Source organism: Microtus ochrogaster, chromosome 19 (genome assembly GCF_000317375.1).
Source record: "Microtus ochrogaster isolate Prairie Vole_2 chromosome 19, MicOch1.0, whole genome shotgun sequence".
NCBI classification, from domain to species: Eukaryota; Metazoa; Chordata; class Mammalia; order Rodentia; family Cricetidae; genus Microtus; species Microtus ochrogaster.
Genome location: NC_022021.1, coordinates 2,281,861 through 2,297,301, shown reverse-complemented (window position 1 = coordinate 2,297,301; position 15,441 = coordinate 2,281,861). Strand labels below are relative to the sequence as shown.

Genomic DNA, 15,441 nt, shown 5'->3' with positions numbered 1-15,441 from the left:
TGGGTGGAGTTCTCAGACACATGCCTTGGTGACCACAGGTGAGTGGAATTCTCAGACACGTGCCTTGATGACCGCAGGTGGGTGGAATTCTCAGACACGTGCCTTGATGTCCATTCAGGACCCTTGCTCTTTTCAGAAGTCAAATGAAAACTCAGTGCAGTTTCCACTGTTCTACTGCCAAGCAGGAAAAGTGTGGATTTCTCTTGCAACTTGGCGCCTAACATGGGATTTGAACCCACCACCCTGAAATTAAGAGTCTTGTGCTCTACGGACTGAGGGTTGTGGGAATTTATTCAGCCAATAGCAACTGGACTTTTGAAGTCTGCAGCAGTTTTCTGGATTCCAGAACAACCAGGAAATTAGCCAATGATCTACAACTGGGCAGGCTCTACTCATTGCCCTGGTACTAGACACCTGAGTCAGGACCCTGTTCCTAGGCTAAGAAATGTAAAACGTTTGAGGTGTAAACTGTAGTATCATTGAGAGATTTTTAATCATCTCATTCCGTGTCAGAAACACAATCAGCAAGGGTTATTCCAGTAAGGGGAGAGAAAGAAAGGAAGTAGAATTGACCAAGCAGGAAGTCAGTATCAAAGGGGCTATAGACTTAGTAGGAGGCTAGGGAGGTTGGGAAGAAGTTTCAACAGAAATGTGGACATCACACCCTCTTCCTTCCAAGGCTTCAGGACATTGAAGGGGGAGAGGAGCAGAAAGATTTTAAGAGCCAGAGATGGTGGGTGACGACAGTGAAGTCGTATTTTCTAGACACAACAGGGCAGTTGAGCACAGGAACTACGTGGTGAGAGCATTCACCAGCCCTGCACATGCTCAGATAGATAAAAGTCTGATATGGAATTGGGGAAACAGGCATGAAGTTCCAAGTCTAGCTAGGTGTGGTGGCTTGGAAGAAAATGGCACTATTAGGTGGTATGGCCTTCTTGGAGTAGGCGAGGTCTTACTGGGGTAAGAGTGTCACCGTGAGGGCAGGCTTTGAGGTCTCATATATACTCAAGTCATGCCCTGTGAGACAGTGTACTTCCTGTTGCCTTTGGATCAAGATACAGACTTCTCCAGCATCATATCTGCCTGAGGACACTGTAATTCCAGTTGCCATGCTCCCCACCATGGTAATAAACTGAACATCTGAAACCACGATTAGATGTTTTCCTTTATAAGAGTTGCCATGGTTCACAGCAATAGAACCGTGACTAAGACACTGAAGAACTACTAACAACAGGTAGCTGCCGAGAGACAGGCTTATTTTTTAAGGGTATGACCCCCCCCCCATATCAACCATATTCCAGGAGATGACCACAGACGGGAGTATTTGGATAGCACAAACTGGACTTGGTGGGTTAAAAAATAAATAGAGGACATGAAGTATAGGGTAGGAGAGATGAAGGGGCAGGAGAGGGGTGAATATAATCCAAAGACATCGTATGAAATTTTCAAAAAATTTCTAAAAGTTTTGTTTAAAAAATAAAAAAAATAAATCTCTAAGAAATAAATGGAAACTTGCCAGAACTCATTAAAGTGTGTATAAATGGCCAAGTCTTATAAAATGTAAAATATATCTCAACAGTTTTCATTTTATTTAACAAAAAATCACAGTCACGTTTATTTCATGCGTATGAGGTCTCTGCGGTCTTGACGTTAATAGGTCTGACACATTCCCAACTGTTCGAGTTCACTCAGAAAGCAAGGGAAGAATGAAGAACAGAGACCACTTTTCTTCCTCCAGAACTCTAGCTAGTTCTAATCATTGTCCCTCCCAGAGTGCAAAGGCTTAAAGTAGCCTCAACTGCAGTGTGCTTGGGAAGGAAAATGATTAAAACTCATTATTAAAGAATCAGGGATGGCTTTATTTACTACTGCTTATGCTTGTATCGCCTACTATAAATTACAGGCGGTAAAGTGAGAATTACAGAGGGGAAAAAATCTGAAAAACAATAAAAAGCCAAAAATGGATATTTTAAAAGAGAATACAAAAAGGTCAACCAAGTAGGAAACCAACAAATTAAAAGTGAGAGGAGGACATAAGCAGACAGAAAAGGATGCACCAACTCCAAGGACCCAGGCTGATGCCAGTCTCAGGCTTTCATAACACACACATGCGTATACACACACATACAAGCATACACACACGTGCGCACATGTACATGCATACACAAACACCCACACGCACATACCCACACATGCATGTACACACACACATACATGCACACGCACACATGAACACAGTTCACACACATGCGCACGCATGCACACGAACACACACAACGCGCATGCACACATGCGCATGCACACACACATGTGCACAAACACACACACACAAACACCCACACGCACATACCCACACATGCATGTACACACACACATACATGCACACGCACACATGAACACACTCAGTTCACACACATGCGCACACATGCACACGAACACATACAACGCGCATGCACACACACATGTGCACAAACACACACACACGAACACACAAACACACACATACTTGGGACAAATCAAAATAATTGTATTTATAGGCGTGGGCCAGGACACAGATATGTGAAATACAGGGTGAGATTATAAAAGACTTTGAGGTTTCTTTTTTTTTTAATTTTTAAAAGATTTGTTGTATTCTATGTATAGGAATGTTTTGGCCTGTATGTATGTCTGCACAGCACTGTGTGTTCCTGGTACCCATTAAGGCCAGAAGAGGGCGCTGGATCCCCTTGAACTGGAGTTGCAGCAGGTGCAAGCTGCCCTGTGGTTGCTGGGAATCAAATCTGGTCCTCTGGAAGAGCAGCGAGTGCTCTAAACCACTGAGTCATCTCTCCAAACCTCTCTTCATACAGCTTGGTATGAATCCATGCCCATGCCAAGGCTCCTATCTGAGTCAACAAAAGGCTTTGTAAAAGTTACTGGGGCCAAGTAAAGGGGACTTGGTCAGAGCACACAGCTGGCCATTTCCCCACTGCCCAATTCTGATCCGCCCACCTCCCAATCTCTCCTACTCACCTTCTCCAACTATTGTGCTTTTAACCATCAAAGACTGGTAGTTTTAAAACTCATGTATCATTTAAAAAAATAAATAAACCAGCACAAGAACATCATCCAAATCCTATTAAGCAATGTAAGAAAATTGAAACTTTCCACCTTTTTATTCCACTTAAAAAATAACCATAAAAAATAAATAAAAAATAAAAATAAACCATAAAATGATTTCTTGGTTGCTGTCATTTTCAAGTTCAACTCTAGTCCCATGTGTGCAATCAAAAGCTGCATGAGCATCCTGTGTGTTTGGCAAGTCCAAGAGCAACGGGGGTGGAGATGGGCCTGGCTAGCAGAGATGAACTTCAAAGCCTCCCAGGGCTTGGGGTCCTGTGGGAAACACCCCAGGGTAGGACGTTCAAAAATAAAAGCTTCTCTCTTTTTCCTGAAAATTATAATTGGGAGAGACAGTGACCCAAATACACCCTTATGTTCTCTTTCCCAGATGGGAGAACACCAATAGGATTCCCCACTCCAAGTCTAAGGCTTACTGTTGCCAGACAGAGGCAAAGTTTCTAAAATATCTAATTATTTTACATGCATGAGCATCGGCTTGCATGTATGTAGGTGCAACATGTGTGTGCCTGGTGCCTGTGAGGTCAGAACAGGTTATCAGATATCCTGGAATTTTGTGTTTGTTTTTCAAGACAGGGTTGCTCTGTGTAATAACCCTGGCTGTCGTCCTGAAACCAGCTCTTGTAGACCAGGCTGGCCTTGAACTCACAGAGATGCACCTGTCTCTGCCTCCTCAGTCCTGGGATTAAAGGCGTGCGCCACCACCGCCCAGCTATCCTGGAATGTTATGGATGATTTTGAGCCACCATGTGGGTGCTCAGAATCAAACCCAGGTCTTCTGCGAGAGCAGCCAGTACTCTTAACCACGAGTCATATCTCCCATCAGGAAGCTCCTTTTTACAGAAGAGTTTATGATGTTTCTTCTTAAAGGCACAGTTTCTAAAAAAGAGAACGCACCCAATAAGAGGCATCACTTAAGGTGCAAAACAAACTCAAACTATCTGACGGAGACAATAATTCTTTCCCTGAAGGAGTTCGAGTCTGCACTGTGTTCTTACAGCCAGGAACTCTATTCCTTGAAGACCTAGAACAGGCTTGGAAAACAATGAAAACATGTTTAAATTAAGGATTAAAATCTTCCTAAAGGGTACCTACACACAAACCTAAGCACTGCAAAATAATTGTATCAATTTGACACAGAAATTTACCATTGGCACAATTCCAAAGAACACTGTCCCTTATCATTAGTACCCACTCTCAGGGTTACCTTAGCAACCAAAGAGATAGAATACCAGTTTAATGTGTCAGAAAGAAGGCATGGCGATGATCGCCCCATAGAAAATACCAGAAGTGACAAAAGGCTACGAAGCACTACTGGATACATACACAACTACTTCCTAAAACAAACAAACAAAAAAGCTCTCCAAAAGAAAGGCACAACCACCAGGATCAGGTGCATCCCACAATGCACTAACTGAAAAACTCAGAAAGAAAATAAAGCACAGGAATTTGTATGTTGCGTTCGATCTTTCTTGCATGGGCTTCCTGCCCACTGGTGTTTCAGCTCGTGCCCTCTGAAACCGGTCAGCCAGGACAAAGCTTTGAGTAGAATGACAAAACAGACAGGCCCCGTGGTCTGCAGGCCAGCACTCAAGCCTCACGATCCAGCACGTCCTCTGGACCTGGACCACATGAAGTCAGCCCAGGGAAAAGCGCCTGCACCCGAGCCTCGCTCTCCTTCCTTCCTGCATCCACAGCTAATACCTGGTTTCAGGGACAAAGAGGGCACAGCTTCATCTCAAGTGCTCACTCCTCTGGCTTCCTGCGGGTTACAGGTCTCTTTCCCATGCAAATAAAGAACTAATTTGCTCTGCAAACACTGCTCACCCACATATCCCCTTTCTCTTGCCGCCTAAAAGAAAGGTGATGGGTGAGTGGGCCATGGAGCAGGATGGCCATGTGTGAACCCTGACAGCCAAGACAGTTTCACAGCTACTGAAGCCCCATGTGCTCGGCATGTGCTCTCATCAGCTGTGCTGCACTGAGAGCCACACAGTCTCCAGAGGATGGTAATACACAGAGACCCTCCTGAGCAGAGCATAGCCATGCTCACTGCCCATCTCCACTGGGATAGCGCCGTGTTACTTTCCCTGTACTGTACGTTACATGTGTACCTCATCACAACGGTCACTGTTTTTCCCTTAAGTTCCTATTCATCGTGCTGCAACCGGTTTTTATACAAACAAGACACTGCTCAGACTTGCCCTCAAGAACATGTATTCTGCAACTGGGAAATCTTATCTAGTTTCTAGGTTACGTTTAAATCTAGGATGGCGCCAGTTAGGGAACAGATTTTTTTTTTTTTAAGTTTTTCAAGACAGGATTAGGGAACAGATTCTTAACCCAATCTATGCAATAAAGAATTGAGAGTTGAGAGACGTCGTCTTCTAACCTGTCACCACTGGGTCCCGTCAGGACCACCAACCAGCCCTCTTTGATGCTTGATTCCCCACACAGCAAATACACACCACCTCCTAGATACATGGGCTAAGTTTAAACCCAAGACCGTCCCAAAGAAACGTTGAAAGGACCAACTGGCTTATCTTCCAAATTCTTTCTGTGGATAGAATAACTTAAAAAAGCAGCAAGCAAGGTGACCTCTTTAAACTTCATAAAGATCAAACCTTGTTTTGTCATTTCCCCTGCAAATTTAACATCATATCGAATGTTTTGTGGGTGTTAACAGAACCCATATGCACCATCAGGGATAGAAGAACATCTGCCTAGAAGACCCTAAAGCGAGTGGTCCATGTTTACCTACAGACCTACAGAGGGTTTTAAAGTCCACTTTTCACAATAATAGTTTACCCTTATGTGCCGGATAGTTTTATGTCAATTTGACACAAACTAGAGTTATCTGAAAGGAAGGAGCCTAACTGAGGAACAAACTGCTTCCGTAAAATCTGGCTATGGGGCATTTTCTTAATCAGTGATCAATGGGGGAGAGCCCAGCCCTTGGTGGGGGTTGTCATTCCTAGGCTGGTGATCCTGGCTTCTATAAAGAAGCAAGCTGAGTCTGGCCGTGGTGGCGCACGCCTTTAATCCCAGCACTCGGCAGAGGCAGGCGGATCTCTGTGAGGTCGAGACCAGCCTGGTCTACAAGAGCTTAGTTCCAGGACAACAGGTTCCAACACTATAGAGAAACCCTGTCTCAAAAAACCAAACCAAAAACAAACAAAAAAGCCATGTAAATAAGCCAGTAAGCAGCTCCCCTCCATGGCCTATGCATCAGATCCTGGCTCCAGGTTCCTGTCTTGTTTGAGTTTCTGTCCTGACCTCTTTCAATGACAGACTACAATGTGGAAGTGAAAGCCAAATAAACCCTTTCTTCCCCAACTTTCTTTTGGTCACAGTATTTCACCACAGCAATAGAAACCCTAACTAGGACACCTTACAAAACAAAATCTCCAATCTGCCAACTGGATACATATCAATGTATGTGTATTAATATATGTGAAAATACTATATGTGACCTTTTAAAAGAAGGGGTCTTACACAGACACACACACACACACACACTTTAGTTAGAAGGCATTCACAGGACAAGCTGTATCTCTCAGTAGGCTGGCAAAGAATTAACTGTGTTCACAAGGCCAATACCATTAGACTTGAGAAGGCCACATGGCAGCCTCCACCCAGTAAAGCCTGACCTATCAGCCATCCCTGCCAGGCTTCTGGAAACACAAATGCAGGGAAGCCATTTGGCTGAGCAGGAAGGGAGGCTTCAACTCAGATGTCCTCTGAGTGCCAATCAGTAAGACATTAGAAAATTTATCCCGGGAATCAGTAAGACATTAGAAAATTTATCCCGGTTAACCTAGTTGTCTACATTATACCAATCTCCACAAAAACATTGCTGTCAAAACACAAACAGGCAAGAAACCCAAAACAAAGCAGAGAAACTGACCTCTTCTTGGGTAATTCTATTACTCCACTCCGCGTCTTACTGCAAACAAGGAGTTGGGGGCCCTGCAAAAGCTTCTATCATAAAAGCTGTTTCACAGAAGAAATGGGTTTAATTTTATGAAACAGAAGCACAGTTTAATGGAAGGCCTGAAATTAAATAAAACCTAGGGCATTTCCTTTTCTCGCATGGATAACAAAGTTGTATTATGACTGCTGAGTGCAAGATGCAGGCCAGGAGGAGACCCTGCTTTTCTAAGGGATACAGTGTCCCCTCACCGTCTCTCCTTGACGCCATCGAAGGAAAAAGGGACGATTTCACCACAGAATACAAAGTAACGCAGTAACGTTTCACGGTAGGCCTTGAGTCAGGCTCTTTCTACAAAAGCTATTATCCAAGTTAACTAATAATCCTCTGGTAAAATAATGTTCATATCTAAAGAAATCATTAAAAATGGGTAAAAAAAATTAAAGGATGAATAGGGAAATTTTTCAGTGTTTCTGACGGGCACTAAGATAGACGACGGCTGAACGGTTTGTAGGGTCCTTTAAAAATCCTCACCAGAGCAAACCACGTAACCCCATCATTCCACTACTAGATATGCAAAGGAAATGAAATAAGAGAAAACGGCTAGAGAAACATCTACAACCTCATACTCAGGGCAGCCCTAGCCATAATAGCCAAAAAAATATGCAACGAGCGATGAGTGCAGAAAGAAAACACAGTTATATACGATTCATCCAAAAAAAAAAATGAAACCCAGTCATCTATGGCAGCAGGACTGGACCTGGAGATCGTTGTGTTACAGAGAAAAAGCCAGACACAGACAAGCCAGTACCACACAATCCCATCTACATGTGGCCTCTCAGAAAGTACCGTCACAGAAACAGAATCAAACAGTCACCAGAGGCCAGGGTGGGGAGGGGACCTGTCATCAGAAGGTGTGATGTGACAGCTAGACTGGAGCAAAGGGTTCTGGGTAACAACAACTGTACATGTCAAAGAGGTACAGGAAAGGATTCTGAAAAGTTTCAAACACGAAGAAATGATGCGTACTTGAGAGGAAGTCTATTCAACCAGATTTAAACATTACATAATGGACACACCTATCAAGGCACTACACAGTACTCAGTAACAGGGATAGTTTTATGTTCCTTCAGTTGAAATAACTAAATTTCAAACACAATTACTAGGAAGGAAACTGGATTCTGCTTATGACTGATGTCCCCACCAGGAATACAATACAAATTTTCACAGGCCCAACCCTCAGCCTAATCCTTACGTCATCACTATCCTGGTAAAGGTCAAGAGACCAGGAAGAGGAGGACAAGAGGAGACAACAACCCAAGTGGGGGTTGGGAAGGAAAACAAGCAGGCCATAGAACATACTTGACGTGACATAGAAACAGTGGTCACAGGGGGTGAAGGAGACCAACCGAGGAGGAAGGAGGGCTCAGAGAGGCTAGTGGAGTGAAAGAATAAACAAGAGAAAGAACTGCAAAAACCCCATAATGAAACACATTTACTGTTTGTACCAGTTTTGAAACTAATAATAAATAAATGAAATACGAGTCATCTGTGAACACCCAAATTAAATACAAAGTGATTTTGCACAGGAGCCCAGTCAGGACTCCTAAGGTAAGTAGATAACCAGACTTGAAGGTACTCTTGTTAACAACTCTGACATTACGAACTATTTTTCCATTTTGTAAAATGTCTCACTGTCAAAACGCAAGAAACTGCCTCCCTTTTTCTCTTACCCAAGAATGGATCTCTAGACAGCCTTGGAAACAGCGGCAGGACAACATTCGGTAACTACAACTCTCTAAATTTATGTCTTATATATATATCTATCAGAAATATATACCCAACATGGGAAATCATGCATGTAGTACTGCAAATACACTGGGAAATCATACACACATACTATTATAAATCCACAGACGTTAGAAAATCTTAAATTCTGAATTCTGACATGGAAAACTCAAAGCACCACGTATGCATATAAACTGCTCTTTGGGGCCCCATGGCTTAAGTGTGTTCACATGCAGGCTAGTGCTGGGTGATACTCATGGATTCCTCTTATCCAAGGTCTTAGAAAAAAATCAGAAACATCCAGAAGTGCCCTGGGAAGGTTTATAATAACTCTGATTGAATGGAGAGATGAGTATCTTCTCTGGCTGTAGATAATGGTCTACAAAGGGAGTTCCAGGACAGGCTCCAAAGCTACAGAGAAACCCTGTCTCGAAAAACCAAAAAAAAAAAAAAAAAGACTTCAGAGAACCAAGCCACATTAGGGCTAAAGGTTCAGCTAAAAGGTGGCAAGAAAAATCTACCCATAAAAGAGAAGGTAAACTTTAAGGCACACCCTGGACTTGAAATAACACACCACACACCTGAGTTTTCTGACACGGACCTACCTTCAAGAGAGAAATTTCCCAGGACCGTCCAGCCCAAAGGCAGCTCCAGTTGGCTCAGGGCCAGCACCAGCTCCTCATCCAAGGCAGGCAGTGCTTCCATTGTCAGGGCAAACGGGGTCAGTAGCATCTGGTGACTACAGGCTGTGAGCCGGTCAGCCTGAGTAACGAGTAGACGAGCCAGTCTACAGGCCATGTTGTCCACGTAGGTCACTGACCCAGAGCCCATGGTCACTGGGGAGTACCCTTCTGAGCAGAGGCACACAGACACCATCACGGTCTCCTGAAGCCAATGGCCTAGATGGCAGAATAACAAACCATTTACCCTGAGTAGACAGCATTCTCCAGAGGACAAGTAGAAAGTAGGGTGACATCATCCTGAGGTCCACTCATGAGCTGATATCATCTTTTTTTTTTCGGTGACTCTGGGGTTTTAATTGATCCTCTAGGAGCTCTGGGGACTTCAAAGTCCCTTCCCACCAACCACAGCCCTTTCCCACACATCACCTTTCCCTCCCCCGCCCAACCCCTAGGTTCCAGTCTGCCAGACGAGGGCCCCTCGCTCTTCCTGTTCTGCTATAAACAGTATCATATATCCTTAGTCATTTATTGAGACAACAGGCATCTTAAACCCTATCAGAAACTTACTGAAGTACACCCTAGATCCATGGAGCTGCTTTGGGTGTGAGATAAAGACTACCAACCAGAGTCTGTTGTAGATGAACAAAGTCAACAAAAAAACAGGCCTTCTCCAAGGCCCCCTCCAGAAATGGCTCCTGCGACTTGTGGATGTTCTCACTACTTCTGTTGTGGCTGGTCACCCTGTCACCTGCCCTCCCTACACCCCTCTTCTTTGTCTTGCTTTCTCATTCTGCTATGGTTGGTAAGTTTCTGTCCAGCTATGTGTTTTTGTCTTTTGTAGAGTTTCCATGTGTCCGTAGCATCCGAGCCCCCAGGACCACATCATGGCTGGACTGGGAAGAGTCACTGAGCTCCTCCTGAGCACAGGGCCCTTGTGCTCACTGGCAAATGCTCACAGGCCTGGGTCCTCCACCTTGGACAAGGTAATTTCCCACCTGCCTGGGGTCTATTCCATTGTGTAGCAGCTAGGACTTTAAAGTTTTTCCTAAGTTTGAATAAACGGTATTCGGCTGATCTCCTTTCGAATGACCCAGGTCTCTTGTGTGTTCTTTCAATCTCCAGGCCCTTGCCCGGCTCTCTATGGCACAGTGGCACGCGAACTGTACCAAGAGAGTAATGCAGGTGCGGGTGTTACAGTTGGATGCACACCAGCAGGCACAGGTGTGGCAGAAACTCGGAACAGAAAAGATGTAAGTGCATTTGCCAGAGTGAAAGGGTAGCAGGGAAGGGACCAACAGCAGAATGACAAGGGTCATTAACAAATGCAGCAATGTTGTTGTTTGTTTGTTTGACTGACTGGTTGACTGATTGGCTGATTGATTGACTTTTAAGACAGGGTTTTTCTTTATAGCCCTGGCTGTCCTGGAACTCCCTCTATAGACCAGGCTGGCCTCAAACTCAGAGATTCACCAGCCTCTGCCTTCCAAGTGCTAGGATTAAAGGCATGTACACCACTGCCAAGCATTTGGTTTGGTTTTTTTGTTTGTTTGTTTGTTTGTTTGTTTTGGTTTTTTGCTTTTGGCTTATTTGTTTTGTTTTGTTTGTTATATGTGAGTTTCTAGGGCTGCCAGGCTGACCACAGAGGAATAAGGAAGGAGAATGAAGACATGGTCTGTCATGTCACCTTGTCCAGAGCCAACCCAGGCATCAGGCTGGAACTCAAGAGGTGACATCCAAGGCACACAACCTCCATTAGCTGCACCAAGTACACTAGACGGAGAGCTGGGGCAGCCAGTGGGATGAGCCTGCAGGGACTCTAAGTCAAGGCAGACACTACCGGAGGGACCCCAGGAGTTGGTGGCATGGGACAAGTGGCCTCCCTAACAGCATACACATACTCCCACGTGAACTCCTGAACTTGGCGAGTGTTTCTTCTTTTTCCTTGGGATTCTTCTCTTGGCAGATACCCTGGAGGGAAGACACAGATGCCCCCCGCCCCACCGCTCAGAAGCCTCCTCACCTGGAATGCTGGCTTGAAGAACATTAGCTTCGATGCGCTCAGCAATCACCACGTGTCTCTGATGCGACCCGTCATATATAAAGTAAAACTCGGCATCTTCGGGGAGATAAACATTTTTCCCAAACTTTGCATAGACCGTCCTCTGTCCCTGAAAAACAAGTAAGTCTGGGCATCAGTACACTTCCGTGTTCTGGCTCTGAGAAACCACAGGGGAGGGCACAGGCCCACAACACTGACACTTGTCACAGACACTTCATGGGAGGGAGCTCAAATGTCACGAAGCCTCCTTCCAACAATGACCTTTTCCCAGAACGCCTCCCTGAGGTGACAGGAGGCCTGCACTGCTCTGAAAGTCAAAGACAATCAAAGAATAGGAAAGAAGTATTTCTTTAATTTGCTAGATATGCCCAGTGTGATTGTTCACCATCTTGAATTCTTACCCCCCATACAACACTGTGCATATGTGAAATACCACCATAAACATAAAGGTTCATGATACTTACTCTTAGCTCAGGCCCTGGCATGTGCGAGAACACTGTTCAATGCACGAACCATAAATATTCACAGACATTTTTCAGATAAACAAGAAGGTCCGTCTCCTCTGAGTGAAGCCTAAGCCTTCTTTCTCATCTGGGTTGGCCTCCTCCCTTGCATAAAGAGTTTCTGGTGAGTACACAGCCTTATAAAGTGTCCTGCTTCCACGAAGAAGCATTCCTTCAAAGGAATGAGAAAACAGGCTCGTGGTCTTGGTACATGGGGCTTTGTCAGGGGCTAGCCGACAGCCAAGTCAGCCAGATCATCTTAGGGTCCTGCAGGCCTCAAAGGATTCAGGATGCTCCTTGCCTGAAGTACAAAAAGGGAGCCCAGAGCAGACCTCTAAGGAGAAAGGATGTATCCTGCCCCGCCTCAGGGAGTGGCGGGGAAGTGAGAGCAAGGAGCAGAATAGTCATCTACTCTAGAGACGCCCAGAGCTTACTTGGTGTGGAGAAGGCTCTGGCTGTCTGTGTAGCTGCCTAACAAAAATAAACCAGTTTCTCATCCTGAGAGGAGAGGAAAAGGAAGCAGGGGAGAGTCGGAGTAAGGCTCCTGGACACGAGGGTCAGCCTGACAGAGCCCTACAGCAACATGACCCTGTGGGATGCTGAGTAAAGGGGGAACAAGCCACAGTCTGAATGGAGCTCCTCCTCCCAGTGACCGTATTATTATTTGACCTAAAAATGCTTTTGGAATAAAATCGCTCTCTTTTCATACTGGCTTGCAATCTTACCCTCAGAAAGGCACTGAAAATTATGAATTAGTGTAAATATAAACCGCAGTGTTCTGGAAAATACACACACGCTCAGTTCCAAATTTTCCTGTCTTTGCATGTGAGCCTGTTTGTGTTCGTGTGTCACAGAAGCGCAATTCGCAGAAAGTGACGTGCCAAGGGAAACCTGCCATGCCGTAGCCTCAGAAAGAGCACAGGAAGGAGAGCCGAAAAGGAAAAGACGAAAACAATAGCACAGATTTGACAGGACTGAGAGAGGAAACTCAGACGACTTTCCATTTCCTAAAAACGAAGAACAGCTTGCTTTAGTGGTGTTCCTGGTTGCAACAAGGCTGCAAATTCTCCATACATAGAGCCTGGCCTGGCCGGCTGGCGGTTTTCTTAAACACAGAGCAGATTATATAAATAGATCAAAGATTTTTCATGGGTCACAAAGATATCTAATCTGCATCAACTCCAAACAATGGTCAGATTAGGCTTTCATTTGGCCAGGCGAACAAGGACTACCACTTAGGCAAGAGATTAACCACAACTTTTGCCAGTTCATCCTCCCCTAACCACACAGTCTCGACGCGTGCTGCTTTCCTCTCGAGACCCACACCACACTTTATGATGGTAAAGACGATATGTCCACTGGAGAGAGGTGACCTAGTTATTCCAGCGCTAAGGATGAGACCTCCCACTGAGTAATCACAAGGACATCAGAAATACAATTGAGGATTCTGGCTAGGGAAGGGGATGGTGCTGAAGTCAACGGAAGGAGCTGCTGAGACAGAGGCAGAGAAATGAAGTCTAATCATGGTAAGAATAGTGGCGTTCAGGAAAAGGAATGAGAGCCTCCAAAGAAAGCAACTAGGCTGAGCTGTGCAGGAGATTCCCCGGAAGGGACTCCTCAAAGAATGGGCATAGAGTGACAGTTGCAGGCGACAACCCCAGGCTGAGACTGAGGTCTCTCTGGCCACCGTGGCCACTGAAAGTCTACCACTCTTCTTAAGAAGCCACTCACTCGCCATGCAGTAAAGACAGACTCAGCTTACAGAACTGCCACATACAAACCTCGCTCACGTCCCCAGCTGAACTCAGCTGCAGGCTTTGCTTCTGACAACTGAAAACAATAACCTGTCCTAATAAAACCGATGGATCAACGCCAGAATCGCAACTGCAGATGGATGTGTTGGCACCTTTCTGTCAACTCACTCGGCGCCACATACAAAATTCTCAAATACTTCATTAGGAATAGTTCACTGAAGGGCTAGAGAGATGGCTCAGCGGTTAAGAGCACTGGCTGCTCCTCCCAGAGGACCAGGGTTCAATTCCCAGCACCCACATGGCAGCTCACAAGTGTCTGTAACGCCAGTTTCAGGGAGTCCAACGCCCTCACACAAATATATAGGCAGGTAAAACAAGAATACATAGAAAAAATAAAAATAAAGCATTAAAAAAAATACTTCCTTGAAACCTCTGGTGTGGGGCAATATTATACAGGTCCTACATTGTATGGTAGCCAGACTTACAGGCCAGCTCATACCTGGCCACACAGAAGGTGGTCACATAGCCTTCCAGACAGGATGTCGCCATCCTAAAAGGATCAAGATATGCTAATATCGTTCTCCTCCTTTCTTTGTAGTTTGGAGGATAGAGATCTAATTCGGCCTATTGGACAGAGCTGGCATGCAGAGCAGGAAGATAGGAAGATGTGGCTAAATGCCATTCACCTGGTTACCTAGGAAACAGAATGCTAATGAACTTCCCCCTCAGTTTATGGTTTGGTGTAAAAGCTGTTTGGAGAATAAACATGGGGGAATTTTCAGGATGTGAACTCAGGATTTCATGAAGGATCACTGAGAATCTTCCTCCCGATAAAGCCATGTGAGTTGTGTCTTTATTCCCACACCTCCCCTCTGGTCCGGAGAAATAATTTATGGTCCGGGCTGGCACCGGACACCGACACTTTGGAAACAATGAGATACACAGGCAAGATTTATCTCCCCCAAATTAATCTACAAACTTAAGATATTCTGTTCAAAACCCAAACTGAATATTTTCAAAGAATAGCAAACAAAATAATTCAAAAGTCTATTTGGAAGAATAAATAAGAACAAAGATTTGGACAAGCAATAATATTTGAGAGGTAAGTGTTAAGACTATTTTCTAGTGTGAGCTCTCTGCCAATGCAAAATAATCCCAATCAAGCCAAATCAGACCAGATTAAAAGATATCCAGGTTTAATTAGACACCCATGCTCCCTGGTGGCCCTGAGGGGAACAGAAGGTCACCAAGGCAACCACCTGAGACAAAAATGGGAAAACCACGTGTTTATTTTCCGGCAAGCAGTTTCAACAGCCCGTGGGAGTGGTCTTGACCTTTCAGGGGAGGGGTCAAGGTTCAAGGGCACAGGGGAGGGGCCTCCAAAGATGGAGGCCAAGGCTGGGATTTCCAGTGAGGAGAAGGAAAAGCTTTTGCCATAGCACAACAAAATAAAGAATAAAAGCAGGGTCTTGTAAACAGCGGGACAGCGGCAGAGAGACAGAACCCAAAGTAGAGACCAGAGACGGACACAAGAACACATAGAAATTACATAACAAAGTAGAGACCAGAGACGGACACAAGAACACATAGAAATTACATA

At 44.9% G+C, this 15,441-nt stretch overlaps 1 protein-coding gene across 2 annotated transcripts in view; it reads right to left on the bottom strand.

The window, feature by feature from the left end:
* Arhgef28 (Rho guanine nucleotide exchange factor 28) overlaps positions 1 to 15,441 on the bottom strand; it is a 295,501-nt gene that overhangs the window by 175,287 nt on the left and 104,773 nt on the right. For both annotated transcript variants that reach the window (XM_005356442.3, XM_026783747.1), the window contains exons 3-4: positions 11,546 to 11,693; positions 9,448 to 9,741 (exon numbers count right to left, since the gene is read on the bottom strand). In XM_005356442.3, coding sequence (XP_005356499.2) covers positions 9,448 to 9,741; positions 11,546 to 11,693 — 442 coding nt within the window. The remainder of the gene's footprint in view (positions 1 to 9,447; positions 9,742 to 11,545; positions 11,694 to 15,441) is intronic.